Source organism: Lepisma saccharinum, chromosome 20 (assembly GCF_977018435.1).
Source record: "Lepisma saccharinum chromosome 20, izLepSacc3.1, whole genome shotgun sequence".
Lineage (NCBI taxonomy): Eukaryota > Metazoa > Arthropoda > Insecta > Zygentoma > Lepismatidae > Lepisma > Lepisma saccharinum.
This window is the reverse complement of record NC_139248.1, coordinates 16,500,047-16,523,051: the sequence shown is the minus strand read 5'-3', so window position 1 is coordinate 16,523,051 and position 23,005 is coordinate 16,500,047. Positions and strand designations below refer to the sequence as shown.

General features: G+C 40.1%; 1 protein-coding gene across 4 annotated transcripts in view; it reads left to right on the top strand.

The window, feature by feature from the left end:
* LOC146003536 (phospholipid-transporting ATPase ABCA3-like) overlaps positions 1-18,602 on the top strand; it is a 98,724-nt gene extending 80,122 nt beyond the window's left edge. For 3 of the 4 annotated variants that reach the window (XM_083141829.1, XM_083141827.1, XM_083141828.1), the window contains 4 exons: positions 1,397-1,544; positions 9,860-10,070; positions 12,281-12,503; positions 18,389-18,602. In XM_083141829.1, coding sequence (XP_082997955.1) covers positions 1,397-1,544; positions 9,860-10,070; positions 12,281-12,503; positions 18,389-18,568 — 762 coding nt within the window. In that variant the 3' untranslated portion in view covers positions 18,569-18,602. Of the gene's footprint in view, positions 1-1,396; positions 1,545-9,859; positions 10,071-12,280; positions 12,504-18,388 lie in introns of those variants that run through there. The other variant, XM_083141830.1, reaches the window with a different exon arrangement.
* The last annotated feature ends 4,403 nt before the right edge of the window (positions 18,603-23,005 follow it).

Here is a 23,005-nt window from a genome sequence, read left to right as displayed (position 1 = left end):
CACCATTTTGTCATTTTGTTGCCCTTTTAAACTGCATGAACAAAATACATGTACATTTTTAAATATTCAGTAATTTTTTTAAAGACCTACCACAGAATATATTATTGAAGTTTTTCACAAATCATGTGCATTAGCTAGAACTGAGCCAATACCACTATGCAGTGGCACCAACTTACAAGGGCTTGTGGAGCTTGAGCCCACCCAAAAATTTGCCTTGTATTGTTATTATATTTTAGAAACAAATGGTTTCATAATGATACACCTAAAGAATTATCACAACTTGATTACTGTTTATATAATTTGTTAGATCTCCAGTTCAGTGTACTAAATTATTTACACTGTCCAACAACAAATCCCTGAGTCCAGCCCATCCAATGGTTTTCAAAAGTTGTTGCCACTGTGAACCATTATCAATACAGGTGCCAATATTTGTACTGATTCTCATCAATACCAATGCTTGAACATCGTAAAAAAATATTTCAGAATATTGATTAATATTAATCACTATGTCAGGGTTCCGTTACAATTCTGTCACATCAGTTTACCAGTTTTCCTTAAAATATCTTTTAAAAATCATTGGAATATTAAAATAGCTATTATTTAATCACAGAATCTGTTTATTTTCACAGTACTGGTGCAAAATGAACAAAACTTTTCAAATGTGAAACAAGCTATTTATTAACATTATTTTTTTTAATTAAGTTCCAAAAGAGATCAAGAATATTTGTAGAAAGGAGAAGGACTTTAAGTTATCTGATGATATTTGGGATCCATAATGATAAAAGTTGACAAAAACTTCATTAGAAAAAAGAATACTAATAAATTGCTTGTTGCACAGTTTATTTGTTATGTTCAAACGAAGTTGATGACATTCACAAAATTCATTGTATAACTGCTTCTCTATCCTTTTGTTAAATTTATTCTCTTGTTATAACTGTAACATTATTCAAACTAAAAGTAAATGTCTGATGAAAGAAGCATGTGTTCTCCCGAAATGTAACAGCAATAATTGTGTTTATAAGAATGGCAAGTGAAATAATTACAAAGGAAATGTTTCTTTTGCATAATAAGTACAGTTTTCAAAACAAAGTTGGGATTTTATATTTTTATATTTATTTTATATATATTATAAAGCTATATTCACCATTTTAACACCGAAATGCCATTTTATATACCACTTTTGAGCCTGAAATGTGTCCAGTTTTTGTACCGAAATCTTGATGTTTATTCACCATAAATGTATGGCTCTACATCAGTATTGGTTAAGTCCTGGTAGTATTACTTCTATCATGGCTACGGCTACATTAATAGTCTACATGCTTGCTTGTTATGAACCTATCCTCAAATTTATTAGCGTAATCCCTAACTTACTTTTTAATTATTCTGATTATCACAGTGCCTGAAGCAGATAGGATACTGCCCCCAGTCTGATGCTGTGCTGCCTACGCTCACGGGGAAAGAAATGTTAAGTATAATGGCATACCTCCGAGGGATTCAGAGAGATCGGATATCAGTGGAAGTAAATCATTGTCTGAAATTAGTTGGTAAGTCCCTACGCAATGCATAAATAGGAATGGGAATCATTAATGTGTACATTTATCTGCATCAGCCGAAATAGGCATATCAGGGTATCGGTTTGTCAGTAATATTGCCAATAATTTTATGATCCAATATTCCTATGATTATTGTATAACTTATGCAAAATTTTGCCATTTTCATTACTTTTTTTATGAATATAAAGCTATATTTTGGAAAGTAATGTCTCAATATACAATTTATTTTTGTAAAGTTTCGGCACTTATCAGTATTGGTCCCAAAATTTTCATATTGGTCCATCCTTTGGTAAGGAATTGCAAATGTGCAAATAAGAAGTTCTGCGTTGTTAGGCTTCGTGAAAAGCAACAAATAGAGAATAATAATATTGATTATTTCTAATGCAATATATAGAAAGATTGTGATGGTTTTGTTATTTTTTATTGATGTTAGTGGCTTTTTCACAAAAAAATGAACACTAAAAAGAGTGAATGCCGATATATAAATTAGGAATGGGACAGATTAATCGGTACTCTATCCGTATTGGTTTATCGGTAAAATTAGCGATCCGATATATCTATAAATACCTTACAATTGTGTAAATATTATACCATTTTGTTGTAATTTTTGAGGATATAATCATGTAATCTCCATTGCGTACTTTTTTAAGAGTAAATTTATACAGGGTGTTGCAAAATACCTGTTACAATGCTTGGGAGGTGATTCGACAAGTAAAAACAAGGACAAAATGCCATGTGAAAAAATGTCGAAATCGGCACCGTTTTCAAGTGACAGGCGTGCGAAAATCGCCTCACACCATGTGTAAAGCACAATAACTCAAGAAGGAAGAAAGATATCAATGTCGGAATAAAATAATACAAAGAAAGTCGTACCTGACGAATACAATGGTGCATCAATTGAGGCCCAATGTAAATTGCGCAAGGGGACTCTCAAAGAAAGTGGGGAATCCCCTGATGGAAAATATAGGAAATGTACTACTATTTTCTACATAATGTTGAAATCGGAATGTAGCCAGTAAAAAATGACGACGTATGTCCACATGTCCCACTACTGCAGGGACACCGTCCCACACTCGGGAAATAGGAAATTCACTCGAAAATGATGCTATGCCGTCAAATTACGCTCAGATTGATTTCAGCTAATTGATACAGAAAGCCCCACTAGAGGCGCTGTGAGTGTAGGTCACCTGTTACGTATTAGTTTTGGTGGATACTACGTAGAGAGTGTAGTCGACCGTTGTTTTTCTTGTCTTGTTCTGCGTCTCGCAGCGTGGAGTTTAGTCTGGCGTGTGTGTATGGCGTTGAATTGCGCCAAGGAATATTGTACGTAGAGTACGTATTCCCGTGTTCATTCTCGGTTTGCAACAACTGCGTGACATTACGTGGGTGCTAATCACGGTAGTTGTGATCCGTCACTCGGAGGGAAAGTGCCCCTGTTGCTGGGCAGTTCTCGTACAGGACAATGGTGGAGTACTCTACCCACGAGCTTGCTGATATGCATCTCGTTTATGGAGAGGCAAACCGAAACAGCCGTGAAGCACGGCGTTCGTATCACGAACGTTTTCCCAATAGGCGGTTACCAGCACATGCACTCTTTCAAAGACTTGATGCTCGACTGCGTGAAACTGGATCTCTACTACCCCGTAGGTGGGATTGTGGAAGACCCCGCACTGTGCAATTTGAAGAGGACGTGTTGGACGCGATACGAGACAGTCCTGACACCAGCACACGTGTCATTGCTCGTACTCAACAAACCCACCATAGCAATGTGTTCCGAGTTCTTCAGGAGGAGAGATTGCACCCATACAAATTGCATAAGGTGCACCACTTACTGCCCATGGACTTTCCCCTACGCATGGATTTCTGCCAATGGTACGTGCAACAAACTCTTGCCATTCCAGATTTCCCAACAAGAGTTTTGTGGACCGATGAGGCAATATTCACCAGGGACGGCATGTTCAATAGCCACAACAGCCACGTCTGGGATATGGACAATCCGCATGCAATCATTGTGCGCCATCATCAACATAGGTTCGCAGTGAATGTGTGTGGTGTGGCGTAGTAGGTGACCACTTGATAGGCCCGTGCATTTTGCCCTCTACTTTGTGTGGTGGGAATTATCGGGTGTTTCTACATGACGTATTACCTGAACTTTTGGAAAACGTGCCACTGGCAGGTAGACAACGTATCTGGTTTCAACACGACGGCGCCCCCGCACATTTCGACCGGGGAGCCAGGGCCTTACTCAACGATATTTTCGGCGATCGTTGGATTAGCAGGGGTGGACCTTTACCGTGGCCACCTCGTTCCCCTGACCTCACACCACTGGATTTCTTTGTGTGGGGAGAAATGAAAAGGCTCGTGTATGAAACCCCTGTGGAAATTGCTGAGGATCTCGTTGCTCGTGTTAGTGCCGCTGCTGGGACAATTGTTGACATGCCAGAGGTATTTGCGCGTACCAGACAATCAGTGCTTCGCCGATGCCATCTTTGTCTTGGAGTCAATGGCGGACATTTTCAACAACGTCTCTGACACCGCATAGTGTTCTTTAGTGAAAGGTGCGACTGAAGATGCTGGATATCGCTGTACTTCATACCGTCGATCTGCATGTGCGGAGGTTGTGCGCTTCTCAGTGGAATCCCTTCCAGATGTGCTGTGCCTGGAAATGTTACATGCCATTGTGTGCGTTTTCTCGCCATTCTCCGTCTTCATTCCTTCGAGGATTACCCACTTTCTTTGGGGAGCTCTCTTGTATTATATGCACAGCCTGACGACATGTGGCCATTGTTTAACTTTTGTTTTTCGTACTGCAAAGTAGTGTGTCAACATTAAGGGATTGAAAACGTTTTTTAATGATTTTACCGTATTTTTTTCCATTTGGGATGGTGTCCCAGCAGTAGTGAGACATGCGACAAATTGGTTTCTTTTCTTCTTCGTACCGCAATGTGAACCGTGTACAACAGCAGATTTGCAGTTATTTTCCTATTTCCCGGGTGTAGGACGGTGTCCCAGCAGTAGTGGGACATGTGGACATACGTCGCCATTTTTTACTGGCTACATTCCGATCTCAACATTATGTAGAAGATAGTAGTAAATTTCTTGTATTTTCCATCAGGGGATTCCCCACTTTCTTTGAGAGTCCCCTTGCGCAATTTACACTGGGCCTCAATTGATGCACCATAGTATTCGCCAGGTACGATTTTGTTTGTATTATTTTATTCCGACATTGATATCTTTCTTCCTTCTTGAGTTATTGTACTTTACACATGGTGTGAGGCGATTTTCGCACGCCTGTCACTCGAAAACGGTGCCGATTTCGACATTTTTTCACATGGCATTTATTCCTTGTTTTTACTTGTCGAATCACCTCCTAAGCGGTGTAACAGGTATTTTGCAACACCCTGTATATGCTGCTTCTTGTGCATTAAAATGTTTTGTTCAATTGGTACCATACATTGATTAAGGAGGTCAATGAAACAATTTGAATTTTATATCGGATCAGCGGAATATTGTTTATCACAGAAGTGTGCGGTAAAGGAAGGTGGAGCAAGCACTTCTTGCGTTGTTTTTTTAAAAACAATTTTGATATCTTAAGTTCGTGTTTTTCAATGCCTTTATACACCTCGGAATGGAATTTATCTACTTTAACATATTTACATCTCCAGACTTTTCATTTTCCCTATTTCCATCGTATTGGCTGCAAACATAGAGCGGCTGCAGCCTTCACGAGGCTCAGTAACACAGCACAGCTGATCCACGTTAGAAGAAAGAGGGCTGCTCTTCACGCTTTAGGAGTGACCTATGCAGTTCTTGCATGGTCACTGTCCCTCCTTCACAAAAAAAAAAAAAAAAAAAGTCGATGGAAAGCGATCCCCAGCCTGCTTCATCTTTGGCAAGGTTGTTGAAAACACCTCGTCCACGCTAACCACAAGTGTTGCTAACTTCCAGAATTTTCTATGCCTCCATAGCACCACCCAACTCAGTACGATTATTCACGTGTGAAACTTAACAGTAACGAACAAATTAGCTTATGAAGTTAGTCAATGAGTACCGGTATGGTATTTATAAGAAACAAAGTCACCAGCCAATAATTGGACATATCCGTCATGTAGTCAGTAAGTTCGAAATATAGAGGGTATGTAACACTGCAAACAGGGTGAGGAACAGTGTTTTGTCTTTACTGTAGCAATCGTGCTGTGTTATTCTGTTCTTTTTTGTTGTTTTTGCTGTTTTGTGTTAAAGCATGGTCTTGAAAATAACCACCAGGGCTGACAAAAAGGACTCGATTAGGGATCTTCTTTCATTCAGAACTTCTACCAAAAAGTTGGAGATGGTGAATTATGAGAGACCGTGTCCTGAACTATGCATAATCAAAACAAGTAAGAAAAACAGGAAAGTTTTCATTAGGCAGTTAAAAGCGTTTCAGTAAAAATCAATATGTTTGAATTTGTTTCAGTACACTTTATGTACAGAAAGACTAATTGGGATTCGACCTACAGTTTAAAGTGGGATGCGAACCATTCGACTGAGTATCGAATCCAGGGCACCTTCATTACAAGGCAACGATGTTATGTATTGTGTGGTTATGCAGTAGGAATGTTATTAATAAATAATTTTGTTCGAAGATGGAATGATGCAGGTATGGACGTCTGCAGGATTTTTTCCAGGGAGGGGCAAGGAAGGTATTTTTTTCCAGGGGGGGGGGCAAACGAAGGCAAATTTTACCCAAAAGTAGTGTTGTTTCCTAAAAAACATTGCTTAAATTTGAAGTTATGGTGTTCAAGCAATAATTAACACATATTATTGTGGCTAAAATGAAATTATATTGAAACCAATAAGTTGCTGACCAAGGCAGTTTATTAAGGTAAAAACACTTAACACGTAACGTTTCGACCCTGTATCAGGGTCTTCCTCAGACGAAGAACTAAACTAAAATGATGAAATAAACTACACACAGAAAGATTTCATACACATAGCAGGGTCACAAGCCACACAACAACAAATCAAATTGACAGTCCTTATCTAGGAAGATTTCTACAAAGGAATTAAACATATCACCTCCTGACAGTTGTTGACTAATGGGTCTACTACACTGACAGGTGATTGGCAGGTCAAGATCAGCAAGAGTCTAAGAACCACCTGCTCACCACTCCCCCACCCCTCCTGCCTTTCTGGTTATGGGTGAATACCTCCTCCTCCTCCTTCACCCATAACCAGAAAGGCAGGAGGGGTGGGGGAGTGGTGAGCAGGTGGTTCTTAGACTCTTGCTGATCTTGACCTGCCAATCACCTGTCAGTGTAGTAGACCCATTAGTCAACAACTGTCAGGAGGTGATATGTTTAATTCCTTTGTAGAAATCTTCCTAGATAAGGACTGTCAATTTGATTTGTTGTTGTGTGGCTTGTGACCCTGCTATGTGTATGAAATCTTTCTGTGTGTAGTTTATTTCATCATTTTAGTTTAGTTCTTCGTCTGAGGAAGACCCTGATACAGGGTCGAAACGTTACGTGTTAAGTGTTTTTACCTTAATAAACTGCCTTGGTCAGCAACTTATTGGTTTCAATATGGAAACAAGGCTTAATTATATTACAATTGAAATTATATGTGTGAAATACATATTTCTTGGTTGACTTTAATTTTCCAGGGGGGCACGGTTCCCCTTGCCCCCCCCTTCCTTCCGGACGAAAATGGATGCAGGCCAGAATGACTAGTAATTTCCATAATGCAATGCAAAGACATGAACATTTCCAAAATCACGCTCCTGCATTGACATACAAAAGGGGGGATTGGTGGGGGTCATAACCCTCTCTTGGCACAGTATTAATAAAAAAAGAAGGACTAGAGGCAGGAAAAATATGACAAAGGGCTGGGTTAGCAGGGGGGGAAGCAAGAACCCACTTTACAATTCCAGTCCCCTCCTGTGTGTATACCAGTGATTTATCCACACACACACCCAACAACTCCCCTCCCAAATTTCCTCAATACCCTCCTAAAAGTTCTCACCAATGCCAAATTTTTGGTAATTTTGGCTCCAAATTTACCCTTACACCCCCCTATTATACATAGATATTACATTTGAAAATGTTGTAATTGGCTGAAAATCGCTATGCTATCATGAAAATTCATGGCATGCCCCTGGTTTATCAATAATAGTTAGTAAATTTGGCATATTGGTAAATTTTATGTCGGTGCTTTGTCAGTATCAGCCAAATTTTAATATCAACCCAACCCTAATATATTTCATGAATAAGAAGGGGGGAGGGTGAGAAGGGTGAAAAGAAAATAAGAAACACTCATGAAACACTGGAAAATGTAAGTTGTCAAGGAGGAAAGAGAGATGGTGGAAACAAAAGTGAGAGTTCAACTTGCAAAATTGCCAGGTCCAGATGAAATATATAGTCCATGTGGAAAAATCTGATTATCTCCCCAGGTTTGTTGAAAACTGTGAGTGGTAGGGGGAGGGCAGTATGAGGAGAAGGGAGTGTTGGACAGGGAGATGAGGTGATGGTTGGGAATGTTACTAGGAGGCCTTGGGTGCAGTCACACTCCTGGCTGTTATTTAGGCCCTCTCCCATCTGAGATATTGGTGGATTGAGTTAAGGGTGCATAATTTCCATCTGGAAGCAATCTTTGAGGAGATTGGGCTCATTAGCAACAGTCAAGACTCGATTTTGAGTGAAGGAGTGGTTGTTGTTGATCCTGAGGTTTAGAGCTGTGGGTAAACATGCATGGGCAAATGGATAGGTGGATGGATTGGTTTTATTTTTGAGGCTCATTGCACAAAGGGTTTTGTAGAAAACCCAGAATAGGTGGAGTAGAAAGTAGAAACACCAATGGGCAAACTTTTTTTCATGATTCATAATCATCCTTCGCCGTTTCCTGTCTCTGGCTGGGTTGGATCGGCATGGAAGTCAAGCCTCTCCATTTTTTTCTGGTCTTCCACCACTCCTCTCTTTCCACGGTGTTCCAATCTTGTCCTCTTCTCTAACACTCTCCGCTATCTGTTCTTTCCACTGGCATCTTAGTCTCCCCCTTTAGCCTTATTCCCACTTCTTGTGCGTTGTAAGCTCTTTCTGGTTGTCTTTCTGCACCCATCCTCTTCATATGTCCCGAAACTTCTCATCTGTGCCTGATCCATTCTGTCCTGAAGCTTCGCCACCCCCACTGTCTGTCGTATCTCCTCATTCCTTTTCCTATTCCTTCTAGTCTTCCCCAATATACTCCTTAAAAAAATTTCATCTCCACTGTCTGCATCTTTCTTTTGTCTCTCTGTTATTGTCCAAGTCTCTGCTCCTTACCTTCTTGCATTTCATAGGTACATCCCTGTTCCATAATGCTTTGCTAGAGCCCACCACACATTTGTCCTCTTCTGTTTACCTCCTCATCTATTCTTCCACTTCTCTCAATTATGCTTGCTAGATATTTGAACTCTCCACTACCCTCATCTCTTCCGTGTCTACCTTTATTCATTTCTGGCTCTGTTTCTTGTTGTTATTAGCACCTCGCTCTTTTCTGAACTGAATTTCATTCCTGCTCTTCTGATTTCCTCATTCCAACTATCAAGCTGTCTATGTACTTCTTCTTTCCTGTTTCCCCATATTTCTAAGTCATCGCAAACAACAGGACCTTCATTTCTTCCTCTCCTATCTTCTTCCCCAACTGTTCATTAGGGGCCTCCCCGATGGCACAGTGGTAGCGTCGTCGCCTTGTAATCAAGGGGTCCCGGGTTCGATACCCGGTGGAGGCACACAGTGGTTTGGATCCCCCTTTAAACTGTAGGTCCAGTCCCGATTAGCTTTACTGTGCATAAAGTGGACTTAAAACACCAACTCAAATGAAATTAAAAGAAAACTCTTCATTAATTGCATCCATTGTAATTATGAAGAGCAGTGGGGAAAGAGCACTTCCCTGTGTTAGTTCATTACTTATACTGAACCACTCCGTTCTTCCCACTGGTGTCTTCACACAGCTCTGGTTGGCCTTGTATGTGCTCTGCATTCTACACACTATCTCTTCCTCGACTACTTTCTCTCTTAGAACCTTCCAAATCTTTGTTTTGTCCATGCTTTCATATGTCTTTCCTATATGTCCATGCTCTCATATGTCTTTTCTATATTTAGGAATGCCATAATCAAATCATTTCCATACTCGTAGTGCTTTTCCTGTAATTGCCTTCTGCTGAATATCATATCTAATGTTGATCATGAGTATAGCTGAAACTTTACTTCCTATTTTTTTGTGGGCCCTTTAGTTGTAATTTGTTTAAAAAAGAAGAGATTAAAAGAAAATGTTTATTTCTATTCAAGATTTGGAAGAGTATTGCGATCTAATGTGTGGCATTTATGCATGTGGTAACAGAAGGAGGGTGAGCGTTGCAATGGCTCTCATAGGAAACCCATCAATCGTTCTCCTGGACCAGCCAACTAATAGCTTAGACCCTGTAGCAAGAAGAAAGGTGTGGGATCTTATTGTGGCTGCTAGGCATGCTGGGCAGACTATTGTTCTCATATCAAGCAGGTTTGTTCTTCTGTTGGAATTCAGCATATGTCCTGTTTATAGAATCAGTGGTTAGCAGCCTGAATATTTGTTTTTTGATGGAAACTCAAAATGTTTGGCTTGTTCTTTTAAGTCTACTTTATGCACAGAAAGATTAATCGGGATTGGACCTACAGTTTAAAGTGGGATCCGAACCACTGTGCCCTGTGTCTCCACTAGGTATCAAACCTGGGACCCCTTGGTTACAAGGCAGAAACGCGAAATGTGGAATAATACAATGTAATGTTAATTTTTTATGATTCTGAAAAGGAGTGAGGTGCATTTTCCATCCATGTTTTGTCACGAAATCATGCGTGGAGGCACATAGGTTCAGATCCCACTTTAAACTGTAGGCCCAGTCCCGGTTAGCTTTACTGTGCATAAGGTGGACTTAAAACACCAACTCAATCAATCACGAAATGATGTGAAATGAACTGTAAAATGCAAAATAAACTCTTAAACACAAAATTTAGAGTGAAGTCTGAATTATCCTGTGAGTTATGCAAATCATGGAAAATTGATTAATTCTGCTGTACTAAATATTTGAGAAGTGTGGACTTCTTTACAAAGGAATAAGCTTAATACTCTGCTATTAGGAGGGAGACATTTATTTTGTGTGATGACTAAAGCTTTTAAATCAAATTAGGGTTTTATTCACAATTTTAACACCAAAATGCAATTTTATATACTGATTTTGATCCCGAAAGATGCCCAGCTTTTGTACCGAAATCTTTGATCTTGTATTCACCATAAATGTGTGGCTCTATCAATGGTGTATTTATGGTTTCAAGAAGAGGCTTCCTTCTTAATCAGAGCCAGAAAAAAATATGTGTGTGTAGTCCACACATGACAATTTCACTGGCATTTTACTTGAAAATAGTCATATCATCAAGTTGACTCATAAATTTGTAACATTTTGTGGTATAGAGGTAGGTAGGCCCCCAAATTTGTGTTACATGCACAGTACAGTAGACCATGTACTGCTCGTAATGAGGTCATGTGTCTGTCTTATCAGACAGGCATCCATGTGACATGGCCAACATCAGTGGACTTACAAGCAAGATGAGAATGTTGGAGATGACAAGGGGCATTGTATAGCTGTTTCTCTTTTGTTTTTGTTAAATTTGGCCTACTGTTATAACCAGGGCTATACAATTACAGGCTGCCTGAATTTTCAAATTCAGTTCTACTCCCTCTGTCCCATAATTATTGTCCGGTATGCCAAAATGGTAAATTTTTATTTAGGTTCTTTTGGATACTTGATCGACCAATATGTACTGATCCTTGAGTAATAACGTTGTATGACACATTCCCTTGTTTCATGTTCTTCTTCTGTATACACCAATGTCACAGTTTGAATATCGGACAATTATTATGGGACAACAAAAAAAAAGTGTACCGGACGAAAATTATGGGACAGAGGGAGTATTTTTTTTCAATATTTTGAGTATGGAAATTACTATTACCTATTTCTGAAATAAAAAGTACAGTATGTGTTTTCTGTATTACATAAGGTAAAAGTAAAGTTCCCCGTGCATATAGCACTTTGCCATGAAGGCACATTTCGGGGACGGTGGGGGTAGGGTCCAACACATTCTCGATCTCGGCCATTTTTGAGGTGATGTGATCAGCATCACACTCTGGCCACCTTTACCTCCCCCAGGGTTGCCCCCAGTTACCCATTGATTTGAGGCTGTGTGAGCCCCAGAGCCACTATATGCAGGCAGGGGAGGGGTCCGGAAAATTTCCGACCTTTGATCACCCACCCCGGGAATCGAACCCTGGTCTCCCACGTTCAGTCAGACGCCCTACCGACTAAAGCACCGCAGCTCAATTCTGTATTATGTGTATTATTATAATAAACATGCTATTATACTTTTTTCACTGTTGCTAGCCAAATTTTAAAATAGAGTTGCACATATATTAAATTTATTACATGCTGTTACTGGTTGAGCCTTCGTTAGGAAGGTCACTCTGCCATAGTTCTTTTAAACCAGTCTTGCACTTGAATTATTTATAGTTTTGTCTACCCCTGGTTATAACTAACCACAACTAAATGTCTGAAGAAAGGTGTGTGCGCTCCAGAAAACATTACATCAAAAAACATGTTTAAAATGGTTGTAGCAACTGTTAACTGATTTTGGACAATGTGCAAAACTGCAGAATTTCACATCTTCTGTTTTCTATTCCAGTATTGCAGAGTGTGAGACTCTGTGTGACAAAATTGCAATTATCTCGGAGGGACAATTCTCATGTATAGGAAACACTGAGTACTTGAAGAAGAAATTTGCAAGTGGGTTTGCAATCTTCATGAGACTAAATGCAAGGATTCCCAAGTATTCTGAGCAATTGAAAGCTCTAACATCTGAGATGGCAAATTCGTTTCAGCAGATAGACCTCATTGAAGAGCATCACGTAAGATTTTTTTTTTTAAAATTACAGTGGCTATTTGTTAATCTTTCATGCTCTTGCCTGTTGATGTCAAGCAATAAGAGATAAAACACAGCACAAAATAACAAATGCCAGATGTTTCATGAGTTTCTCCAATGTCAAGGGAGTTATGAAAGCAGTGTGCCAACCGTATAACATGTTGAAACTAGGTCTGAGCTGATGCCTATGTATCGGTTGGATTTTATTTACTGATACTGGCCAATACTTTTCCGTCATTTTGGTCTTTCACTGGGTCTACAAAAATGCTATGTAATACTTTTTAATTATCCTGGAAGTTATGCAGCATCTCTTACTTTTCACTTATCCTGAAGTTATGCAGCATCTCTTACTTTTCACTTATCCTGAAGTTATGCAAATTCTCGTACTTTTCACTTATTTCGCACAAATATTGTATGACAAACTGTTTTATGATTTCACAATAGGTATTTTAACATTCTGGTGTAATTCTCGAGTATTTTGAAGCAAGACTCTAGTAAAGTAATGCTTAGAGTGGAATACTCTCCCACTAATGTTAATCAATATTTTGAACAATTGTTACAATTTTCAAGCATAAGTATTGGTGGGAATGAATAAGTTTGTAGCCATGGGTATAGGTATCAGGTCAAGATGATATTGGCCAGCTCTAGTTCAAACCATACTGGTATCTTTTTTTTTGCCTCCAGGGCAGAACCCTTTCATTTTAGAAATTCTTGTATGTATGCATGTGTGTGTGTGTAGCAATACCTTTGACGTATAATACATATATTGTTGTATCAATGGTATTAATAAAGTTGAACCCCAAAATATACGAAGTCAGTAAATAGGTCACAAACTTATGTGGGATAGCAGAAAACAGTAGTGAGTAGCATCTAAAGGTGTCATCAGGTGACAGCACAATCCAGCTTCATGATACAGTCGGTCAGCAGTTGCTAGATAGCAGACACACGCATGGGAAGCTCACTTTAAAAGTGGCGACGGTACTTGAGGACTGTACGTGAAGATGGTACAGGTGGAGGAGATGATTCAAGCTAACAGGCAAGTGACAATAGACAGCATAACAACTGCAATGGTGTGTTCTCGTGGTTTAGCTTACAGCATAATGCATGATCATTTGAATTTCTGAATAGTGTGAGCATGGTGGCAGAAAACGTTTCACGGATGATATGTATGTATAAATCCATGATGTGAATCAACTTTTAATGTGTGTGTGTGTGTGTGTTGGTTTTTTTGGGGGGGAAATTCATTGTTAACATTATTTTATTTTGATAGGGATTTCTGAATCAGAAATTTTGCTTTTTTCTGTATCTAAATTTCTCTCAAAGCTCCAAGGTCTGAACCATATATATATACATGTGGAACATGAAGTTACTGTACGTGTACAGCTAGTACTGTATGCTTGGAGGTACTGACTCTAGGAAAAGTAAGAACAAAGTAAGAAGTTAGAAAGAAGCAAACAAGATTGACATCAGCAGCCGAAAACCACGTTGTCGGGCATAAAGGAGCTCCTATTCGATTGTGGTTGCTTAATTTTGTGTGTGTTTAATTGTAAATTGCTAAGAATAAATTAGATTACTGCATTTGTTTTCATTCATGCTAAGAGAAGTACCAGGATTGCAAAAACAGTAATACATGGGAAAATTACCTTGGTTAAATACACTGTACTAAAGATTCAGCAGAAAAGTAAATACCATAACAACATAACTTTTTTGGTCACTTTATATAAATAAACGTACGTGAGAAAAAGATAAGAAACATCTATGCAAAGTATGGACTGAGGGCAGCCTTCAAGCCAGCAAAGAGCATTGAGAAATGTTCTAATGTATACAAAGGAGAACAGTAGAGTGATGAATTGACAATGGCAGGGGTATATGAAGTAGAATTTGCTGAATGTAGAAGCAAGTACATAGGAGAGACAGGGAGAAGCATCAACGATAGAATTAAAGAACATAGGAGAGACCTTAAAGAGGAAGATCCAAGAACAACATTGACATATGTCGACACTGTTAAGTGTGCGTAATATCTGAATCGATATTCAATTGTTTGTAAAGTTGTTTTCAGGATCGTGTGTTCAGTCATCTTAGAAATGGTTATTGTAAGTTTAGCATTAAATTGTTGTTATTTTGTATCCTCGTGTTAATCTTTATATTATCAAGTACCTAGGTGTGTGAATCATTTAACCTCTGCCTGTGCATACACGACAGACACATGGGCACAGGATTATGAAAGTACATATGAAGGAGAAGAGGGAAAATGATATAGAGAGAAATGTGGCAGAGACAAAGCACATATGCATAAACAGGGGAGAGAAAATGAACAAAATGGGTGGAATTAATAAAAAAGAATGTTCATAGTAAGTTGGTTAAGTTTCCAGAGCTACCTTCAATTTTCTGCAGAAAAGTGGAAGATTTCAACTTGCCAGATCAGTTAAAGGAGAAAGGGAAGGACAGTGCTACCAGAAGTAGAAGGGGAGGGAAGACAAGAAGAGTAGGTCACAGGAGGGGAAGAAAGGGCCAGCTATGACACCTGCAAGGTGAAAAACACAGTTTGCCTAGGAGGAAATAAAGACAAACTTACTCATTTCCTTAGAAGTGTAGAGTGACTAGCCATGTGAGGTTGTGTGGAGTGTGTGTGTTTATCCTGGTGTTATGACAGTAATGGTCATAATTGCACTCCCGAGAGGAGAGATTCCTTTTTTTTTTAAGTATTCAGTGACTGAATTAATTACGAATTATTAGTGTGTTAATATTGTAATTCAATTTGAACAAGTGTTCTCGGGTTACCAGCCAGGTTAAATTGGAGTTGGCTTCCAACGTTTCGAGGGCATACATTGCTCTCATCATTAGGGAATATAGAAATGGAAACCAATGTAGGTTAATATACAGGACTATGATGTGGTGGAGTTTGGATCCTGGTGTTCTCATTGGCTGGTCTTCTTTTTACGGAGGAGTGGGTTCCAGGCGTGACTGAGCTGGAGTCCCCACGTCCCTGTTGAGATTGGTGCTTTCCCATGATATGGCTATGCTTCCTTTACTGCCCTGTGGGATAGAGTGTTCAGAATGGATACCACATCAGAGATATCAACAGGGCGATCAACAAGGCAGTTTCATTTCAGCAGAGACCAAGCACGGATAACAGTGTGGCCCTTAGAAGGGCCGATTCTTCACAGCCAAGAGAAGCCGAACATGAGGATGAGGCCCTTGCAAGGACTGATACTGCACCGCCCAGCCCCTCTACCAGTAGCAACACAGGACAGGAACACCCTACTGTAACAGTTTTACCATTCGTAGGACACACCTCAGGGAAGTTAAGCAGAATTCTTAGCCAGGCACTGGGTGAAGACCATTCACAGGCCACCACTGACAACCAAGGCCCTACACCGTTCAGTCAAAGATGACCTGGAGTATACCGAATACCCTGTGAGTGTGGGACACCATACCTAGGCCAAACGGGATGCACCATTGAGCAGCGGCGGAATGAACATCAACGTAATATCTGATTATTCCAACCGGAAAAGTCAGGACTTGCGGAACACAGCATCACCGAGGGGGACAGAATTTTATTTGCCGACACCAAAATAATAGCAAAGTGTGCCGGTTACTAGGACCGAAGGGTAAAGGAAGCCATAGCCATATCACGGGAAAGCACCAATCTCAACAGGGACGTGGGACTCCAGCTCAGTCACGCCTGGAACCCACTCCTCTGTAAAAACAAGACCAGCCAATGATAACATCAGGATCCAGAGAGAGCCAATAGGAAGAGAGAATCCAAACTCCGCCACATCATAGTCCTGTATATTAATCTACATTGGTCTCCATTTCTCCATTCCCTGAAGATGAGAGCAATGTATGCCCTCGAAACGTTGGAAGCCAACTCCAATTTAACATGGCTAGTAACCCGAGAACACTTGTTCGAATCTCGTCGCCAGGAAAGCTACAATTCCTATTTGTAATTCAATTGTCTTGTTTGTCCATTGAATGCACACTTACTTAAGAAAGTTCACGAGAGATGTCACTAGCTCTCAATCATTAACAGTACTGATTCTGAATTTTCTCACGAGATGTCATTCCATTGTAAAGGAAAGACATCGCATTCATCTCTCATAAAGCAATCTAAAAACTGCATTACCTTTAAAGAAATATACTCGACAATTGAATACATAATGTATTAATTTTGTCGTTGATCCTTAACGCACCAATATTAGTGAATAAAGTTTGTTAACAGTTAAGATCTTTCTGCAACTGTACAAGCTGCAGAAGTTGAGTGTGTGTGAGGATCTGAAACTGAAGTGCAAGTGGAATGGAGGAACAGAGTTCAATGCTCGCAGCGGGTGCATATAATTTTCTCTGATAGCACTGTTGAATTGTAGTACCTTACAAATTACTTGACTATAAGGAGGGAAAAGGGGGGAGGTTATGCTTGCACTCATCTTGCTTATGTTTCCACATTAGCTATGAGTCCTTGCCAATATCACTTTTATGAGAAGTAATGTCCCGTGTTAATACATTTTGAGGGTGGTTCCAAGACTTCCAAATTAAATTGGTACCTTGTCCAAGAAGGGTCAGATGGCATGTAGTGTGTAAGCTCACCTAACTGAAGAAAGAATAATTAAGGGTATTTAATACACATTGTAAATACGTGGAATGTGGAACAAGTTGGTAACCAACCGCTATAGTTCCAAACAAATAGCATTGTCTTGTTTGATATGCAGGGTGTCCATAAGTGGTGTCACGCCATTCCTCGATATCTCTAAAAATGGAAAGCAAGAAACAAACATAGACCAATACGCGCAGAGGGATAGTTAACGTGGACAATGATAAATCGACGAATCACAATTACAATTCCAACTTGTTACGGGGTTCGCCGATATACGGAATAATTCCCACAATAACAACAGTTTGAACATATGTGCATATATCCAGACCCTTTTTTACCCTTCCAAAAATCAGTAATTTATACAACAAACTATTATATGTTATACCCTTGCCAACCGTGCCTCACACCAATGAAAAGTATCACGTTCAATTGCATACGTTCATTTCTTAATTTTTGTGTTTCAACATTCATTTCAATGATTTCCTAGTTTCAATAACTCTTTTCACAATAAAATTCTAGTATTTTGGTATTTTAGCCAGAATACATTATAATCAAAATTACAATTGAATTAAAACATGCCTTTTTACCTTCGGCAATATTGCATGATTTTATTTACTTCATTCAATGTTTTTTTTAGCATTTTAGAATTGAACACATGAATTTCAATAAATTATCAAATACGTAAATTTGCAATTACTTACAAATTAGATTTCTGCCTGTATTAAGAGAATGAGTAGATGCTCGGGAATTTCTAGATAAGCTATTGGGAGTTTATACGTCTCGTTTTTGTTGTCGTTGCAATAAATCTTTCATTACGATTTTTCAAGTTGAATGGTTATTCACTGAAATTACAATCAAGGTTAAACATGGATTGATTTACAATTGGCTTGCTCTGGTAACGCACTTCCACACTATTACAATATAAATGCAACAAGTACATTTCTCTCGCGGTATTTACTTATTCGCATGGTGCGTTCAGAAATGCACCAACAGTTATCACATCTTTTATTAATATTAAGTCACTTCTGCAAATCGGCGGTATATTAAAGTTCACAATTTTAAACAGTCATAAAGGAGAACGAGTATCAAAAGCATTCACATGAATAGTAAAAATATCCAATTGTAGCTCCTATTACTGTAGGAGAGACGCACAAAGGGCGTGGGAAACTAGGGCAAAACGTCCCAAAAAATATATAAAAACCACTAAGAATAACTGTTGCATCTAACAGTATATACAAAGTGTATTAGTAATTTATCTTTAAATATTATCTTTACAGTTTATTCTTCATTATCTTGTGTCCAAGACAGATGTCCCATGGTCACATTTGTTTGGGTTGATGCAAGACATTGTTCAGAAGCATCCCATCGTGTTGGATTACTCAATTGGACATGAATCCTTGGAAGAAACTTTTGTAAGTGTCACATCGAAGAGAGGCGAGGGAACAGATTTCAACTAATAGTAATTTTTAGGTTTTCTCATAATGTGAGAGTGTGACATGATTATTTTCCTATTTAATAAATCTTTAGAAAGAATTGAATGACTTTATTGAAGTTGTTGTTGTTTTTCCTTCTTGTAAGGGGGTAAGACACCCAAAAATCAACATCCCTTCCTTGTTACACACCTCAGTAACTGCTTTTTGCAGGCTAATGAGGCTCTGGTGTCTGGGTGTGGAGCCATGTTGTCCTTGTGCGTGCTGAGTGCCCCTTTACAGCCTCTGCTTTTAATAGGTAAGGAGATTTTATCCTTGGAAATAGTATATTTCTTGTTGGGGGTCTTTCCTCAATTTTGTTTTAGTTAAGAGGCTTGTCCCTGTATTGTGTGACGGTCAAGAATGGCTTATGTGCTGATATGTCCTTAATATCAAAATCAATCAATTGCATTCTTGCATGCATATACAAGGGTTCGATAAAAAGTAATGGCAACACTGGTATAATTGGTACTTGACTGTATTGGCAGAGGAGCACGTGTTACATTCCTTCAAAGTAATCGCCCCTCATCTCTACGACCTTCTGTCACACGTATGGAAGGCGTCGTACACCGTCAGCGCGTCCATCTTTGTCGATGTCCCGCAGTGACCACCCTATAGCACGTATGATGGCTTCGCGCGTGTCATAGTGCTTCCCGCCCAGTGGTTCCTTCATTTTGACAAAATGGTCATAATCACACGGTCCCATACCGGTGAATACGGCGGATGTTCCAGTACCTCCCACTACCAGTTATGAGGAGCGCCGTCACATTGTTCGCAGTGTGACACCTTGCATTGTCAAGCAGGATGATGGGACACCGTGCCGTCGCTTCCTTCTTAATGCGAGACGAAGGTGGTGTTGCAAGAAGGTGCAGAAGTAGGCTGCGTTGACCGTCTGCCTGAGAGACGTTGTTCTTCTTGCCTAAACATATTGTTAGGGTGCTTGCACTCTCATCCTCTGCTTCAGAGCACTGCTGTTTTTGACTGAATAACATACAATTGCTCCCACTCACTGTACTTCCTCGTCTGACATTCCTTTATCAGCCACGAAACGCTTGTGGTGCTGTGACTCACCCCTTTCACGGGACAGCAGTGTTGCCATTACTTTTTATCCAACCCTTGTACATGCTTATTGAGATCTGTTTTTGCATGAAAGGATGCTAAACCTTATGTATGAAGGGATAGTAAACTGTCCTTGCCCCACTAGTTTTTGAGATCAATCGCCGCCGCTATTTTCAGGGATCCGAGGATAAAGAACTAATTGCAGGAAAATGAAAAGAAAATCCAATGTTTTGTAGTGTTACAACCAAGATGATGTACATTATATGGGAACCCAGGAACATGAAATAAGGGCTCCACAGGAGAAGATAGGTTAACATACAGACCTCGACCTTTGTAAATGCTTTCTGTTTCACCAAGAGAAAACTACAGCTATAAATCTAGACTGTAGTACCCACTGACAAAAGAAGGCTAGTTCAGAGTTGCCAAGCATCTTGCTCCCCCCCTTTACATAAAACAGGACAGGAAAAGGGGGTGGGTGAAGTTGGACATCCTTCCCTTGAGCATTAAGTCCAGTCCCTTTCTTTTTTAACCTTCAAGTCTTCATCCCTCCCTCATATATCCTCGTACATGCCACTGAGCGATACAGTGACCACGAGAAGACGAAAAGAAGGAAAATGTAAGTCTGCTTTTCTGCCACCTGTGGGTAATTGCGATGATGTGGATGAGTGATGATATGATGAAGTGGATGAAGAGAGATTCACAGGGAGGGCGATTGACCCTCCCAACTGCCAGGTTTTCTGATATATTATTATGCCTAATATTCTTGAAGACTCAAATGGCCCCAGGATTTTATCCACCTGGTCAAGCGGCTCTGGCGCCCACCCAGCATCGTATAAAGTGGGTACCTGGAGGAAACTGGGGGGGGGGGTAAAAGCAGCCAGGGGCATGGTGCTGGTCACATCACCCCCACCTTCAGCCGTGATCAAGAAAGTGTGGGGCCCTAACTCCACACCGCCTATACGCCTTCATGGCGTGGTGGAAAGCACAGGGGAGCACTTTACCTTTATCAAATGGTCTCTTATCATAAAGTTTATTTAACAGGCTTGAGCATACTTTTTTTTAAAGTTTAATTTAAGTCCACTCATGACAGGGTACTCGGAACTGAGCCTGGATTTTAAATTTGCACCACTGTATAATATGCCTCAAAAGTGGATTGAACCCGACACCTATTGAGAACCAACCTTCATGGCAGAGTGGTAACCACAAGGTGCTACGACACCAGAGATCCTGGGTTCGAATTCCAGCCTAGGCATGAGTGTTCTTTGTTTGTCCTTTCATGAATTTCATCGTATCACTCATCCCCATCTTCGTGATTAGCAAAAAAGTAGCAGAAATGCGAAGTAAAATACAAAGGCTGTCACAGAGAAGGTGAGACTAATTCCTGTATAGGAAAACAGTGACCTCCATTGGCTAGCAAATGTACTAGGGTGAAAATTTGGTTCAGTAGCTGCCGACTGAGACCAAAATGAGAGCAATAGGTCAAAAAGTCGTGACTGCGTAGCAGTTAAAAGACTAGCATGTACATGGACCCCTCCAAGAATCATTAAAATGAAACAAAAAAATTACAAACCACAAAATGTTTATTCAGAATCACCCATATCGAGTCGACGTACATCTTTTTCAAAACAGGCACCATTGACAGCTAAGCAAGCGTCCAAACGCTCCTGCCACTTTGTGAATGTCTGAAAATTCGTCGTCAGGTAGCGAACTGAAGCTGCGGTGATCACTTCTTTGTTCGTCATGAATGACGACCACGTAAAGCGGCCTTTAAAAGTTGAAATAGCCAAAAGTCACAGGGTGCAAGGTCCGGACTGTATGCTGAATGCAGGAAAATTTCTATTTTTCTCTTCGTCACGTAATCCTGAAAAGCCTGCGCGGTATGCGGGCATGCATTATCTTGGTGCAATATGAAGGAGTTCTTCAAATGCGGTCTCTTTTTGCTACATGCCGGCGCAGAGTCTCAATGACTCCTTGGTAATACTGTGGCTCTACTCAGTCTGTCTTGATCGGCATATGCCTGTTGAAACATTGCATATGTTTCCCAGCACTTTTCCCTAAACGCCAACAAAATTTTATGGCATGTCACTGTTCATCTTGAATACTCATTGTGAAAAGCAATGTTATACACAAAAACCTGGAGGGGTAAACGAAACACGTTCCATGTAAATCAACACAGCTGCTGAATGAGTCATCCTACACGACGCGACTAGTGCCAAAACCATAGGCAGTGTTGCCAAGCCTATTGTTTGTTGTCTCACCTTCTCTGTGACAGCCTTTGTAAATTAAATAAATACAAAACCGACACCACTTGAGAGAATGTATAATTATTTATTTGTCTTTCTACAAGGGTCGTTCAAGGTTGACCGGGATTTTCGTACGTAAAAAATCAATGAATAGCTGATTATGCCCAGTATTACTCCACATTGTTGAGTGGTGCTGTACGAAAGTCCATTCGCAAGAAAAGACCTGGGATGTTGTCTGGAAATGTCATTCTTCTCCATGACAATGCCCGCCCTCATACGGCCAATGTGACAACAACAACTCTGGCCGACATGCGCTGGGAAGTTCTGCCCCATCCCCCCTACAGTCCGGATTTAGCCCCCAGTGATTATCATTTGTTTGCACCCCTTAAAGACCATCTGGGAGGGAAGAAATTCACGACAGACGAAGCACTGCGGAGCGATGTCCTCCAGTGGCTACAACAACAACCAAGTTCTTTCTACGCCAAAGGAATTTGGGAGCTGCCAGAACGATGGCAACGGTGCCTCGGTGCGCACGCAGAATACTTTGACAAACTGACATAGTTTGGTGTTTCTTCTGCTACCTATTTCCTCTGCAGAAATAAAAGTCCCGGTCAACCTTGAACGACCCTTGTATTTACTCCTCATCCAATCGTGCAGTTTACAGTAGCAATAGGAGGAATTATGATGACAGCATTCAATAATAAGCATCTATTCCAGACCTGAACCCCATTTTTGCACAACAATATGCCAACCTCTAGAACATGGGAATCAGCTTGTTTCCTGTTTATATGACGTATTTTGTTTACGTAAAACATTGCAAGTCTTGGGTTTGAATCCTGGTCTGGACTTTTTTTTGCTAGTGTCCCTTCAAAGATTTCTTCATCTCTCACCCTCATCGTCGTGATTAGCCAAAAGTGGAAGAAAAGTGACACTAAATAACAAAAATATAATATATAGGTTAGAGTTTGCCCCTCCCAAATGCAACTTCTGGATCCGCCACTGCTCACAAACAACGCACTTTCTCAGGCTCGGATTCGAACTCGGGACACTTAGTGTCGAAGCAATCTGTGCTAACCACTCCACCACAGAGGTCAGGGCATCCTTCAGGCATCATCATACATTA